Source organism: Fukomys damarensis, unplaced genomic scaffold, assembly GCF_012274545.1.
Source record: "Fukomys damarensis isolate Sample0158 unplaced genomic scaffold, DMR_v1.0_HiC HiC_scaffold_37, whole genome shotgun sequence".
NCBI classification, from domain to species: Eukaryota; Metazoa; Chordata; class Mammalia; order Rodentia; family Bathyergidae; genus Fukomys; species Fukomys damarensis.
Window position 1 is genome coordinate 6,675,296 of NW_022900949.1, and position 983 is coordinate 6,676,278.

Genomic DNA, 983 nt, shown 5'->3' on the forward strand with positions numbered 1-983 from the left:
GCGTGGAGACCGGACGCCCCCTCCCGCCCCGCCTCTGCGCGCCCCGCGCACTCACCCACTTCGTTGATGTGGATGACCCGGTGATAACGCGGGGAGCCGGAAGAGACCTCCGTGACGCGCAGCTCCAGAGGCACAAAGCTCGACGTGTCGGCTGTGGGCAAGGAGCACCAGAAGCGCACGGCGCCCAGGGCGGTGGGCGCCTGGTGCAGGTGGCAGGGCTTCCAAGGCTCGCCCCTGTGAGTTCAGGGACCAGAAAGGGGAAGGAGCACATTGGGGGCGAGGAAGGGGCTAAGAAATTTATGCAGCCCAGAGCTTGGGGGCAGGGTTTTTGTTTTTTTGTTTGTTTTTTTTAGATAGTGTCTTGCTGTGTAGCCCAGGCTGTCCTCGAACTCTGCGATCCTCCTGCTTCAGCCTCCCCAGTTACATACAGGCTTGCACCACCAGGCCCGGTCGCGGGGGCATTTTGACTACTACCACTAGGGGGCGTCCCAGCTCCAATTACTGACTCCGGAGCCCAGAGCTGAATTGGGATTGTTCCAGCCTTGATGTTTGGGGTCGCCTCTCAGAAGCAATCAAGAAATATTCCAGCCCCAGCCACTAGGGGGCACGCCCCTCCCGACCCAATGGGCTTCCTAACCACAGGAAGTGCCGTCCAGACCCCAGACCCCAGGGGACACCTCAGGCTGCGACCACCGGGGAGCCCCACACCCCATCCATCTTTGGGACGCTGGCCTCACACAACTCACTCGAGCTGGTAGGAGAAGCTATAGTTACTGGAGGTGACCCCGGAGCTTGCCGCTTCCTCCCAGAAACACACCAAGTCCTCCAGCCGCTCGGTGAAGCAGAGGAGCTCTTGGGGCCCGCGAGCCACCAGCAGAGCCGCTGGGGAGGTGGCCGTGGGAGGAGGGGGTCAGAGCAGCCTGGCCCAGCTCTCCGGCCCCAGCCCCTTCCCCTCCCTCCCCCTGCCTGTGAGGAGCCGATAA

The 983-nt window shown here is 62.8% G+C and overlaps 1 protein-coding gene across 1 annotated transcript in view; it reads right to left on the reverse strand.

Moving 5' to 3' along the window:
* Epor (erythropoietin receptor) overlaps positions 1–983 on the reverse strand; it is a 6,569-nt gene that overhangs the window by 4,376 nt on the left and 1,210 nt on the right. The window contains exons 2-3 of the mRNA XM_010635052.2: positions 747–882; positions 56–234 (exon numbers count right to left, since the gene is read on the reverse strand). Coding sequence (XP_010633354.1) covers positions 56–234; positions 747–882 — 315 coding nt within the window. The remainder of the gene's footprint in view (positions 1–55; positions 235–746; positions 883–983) is intronic.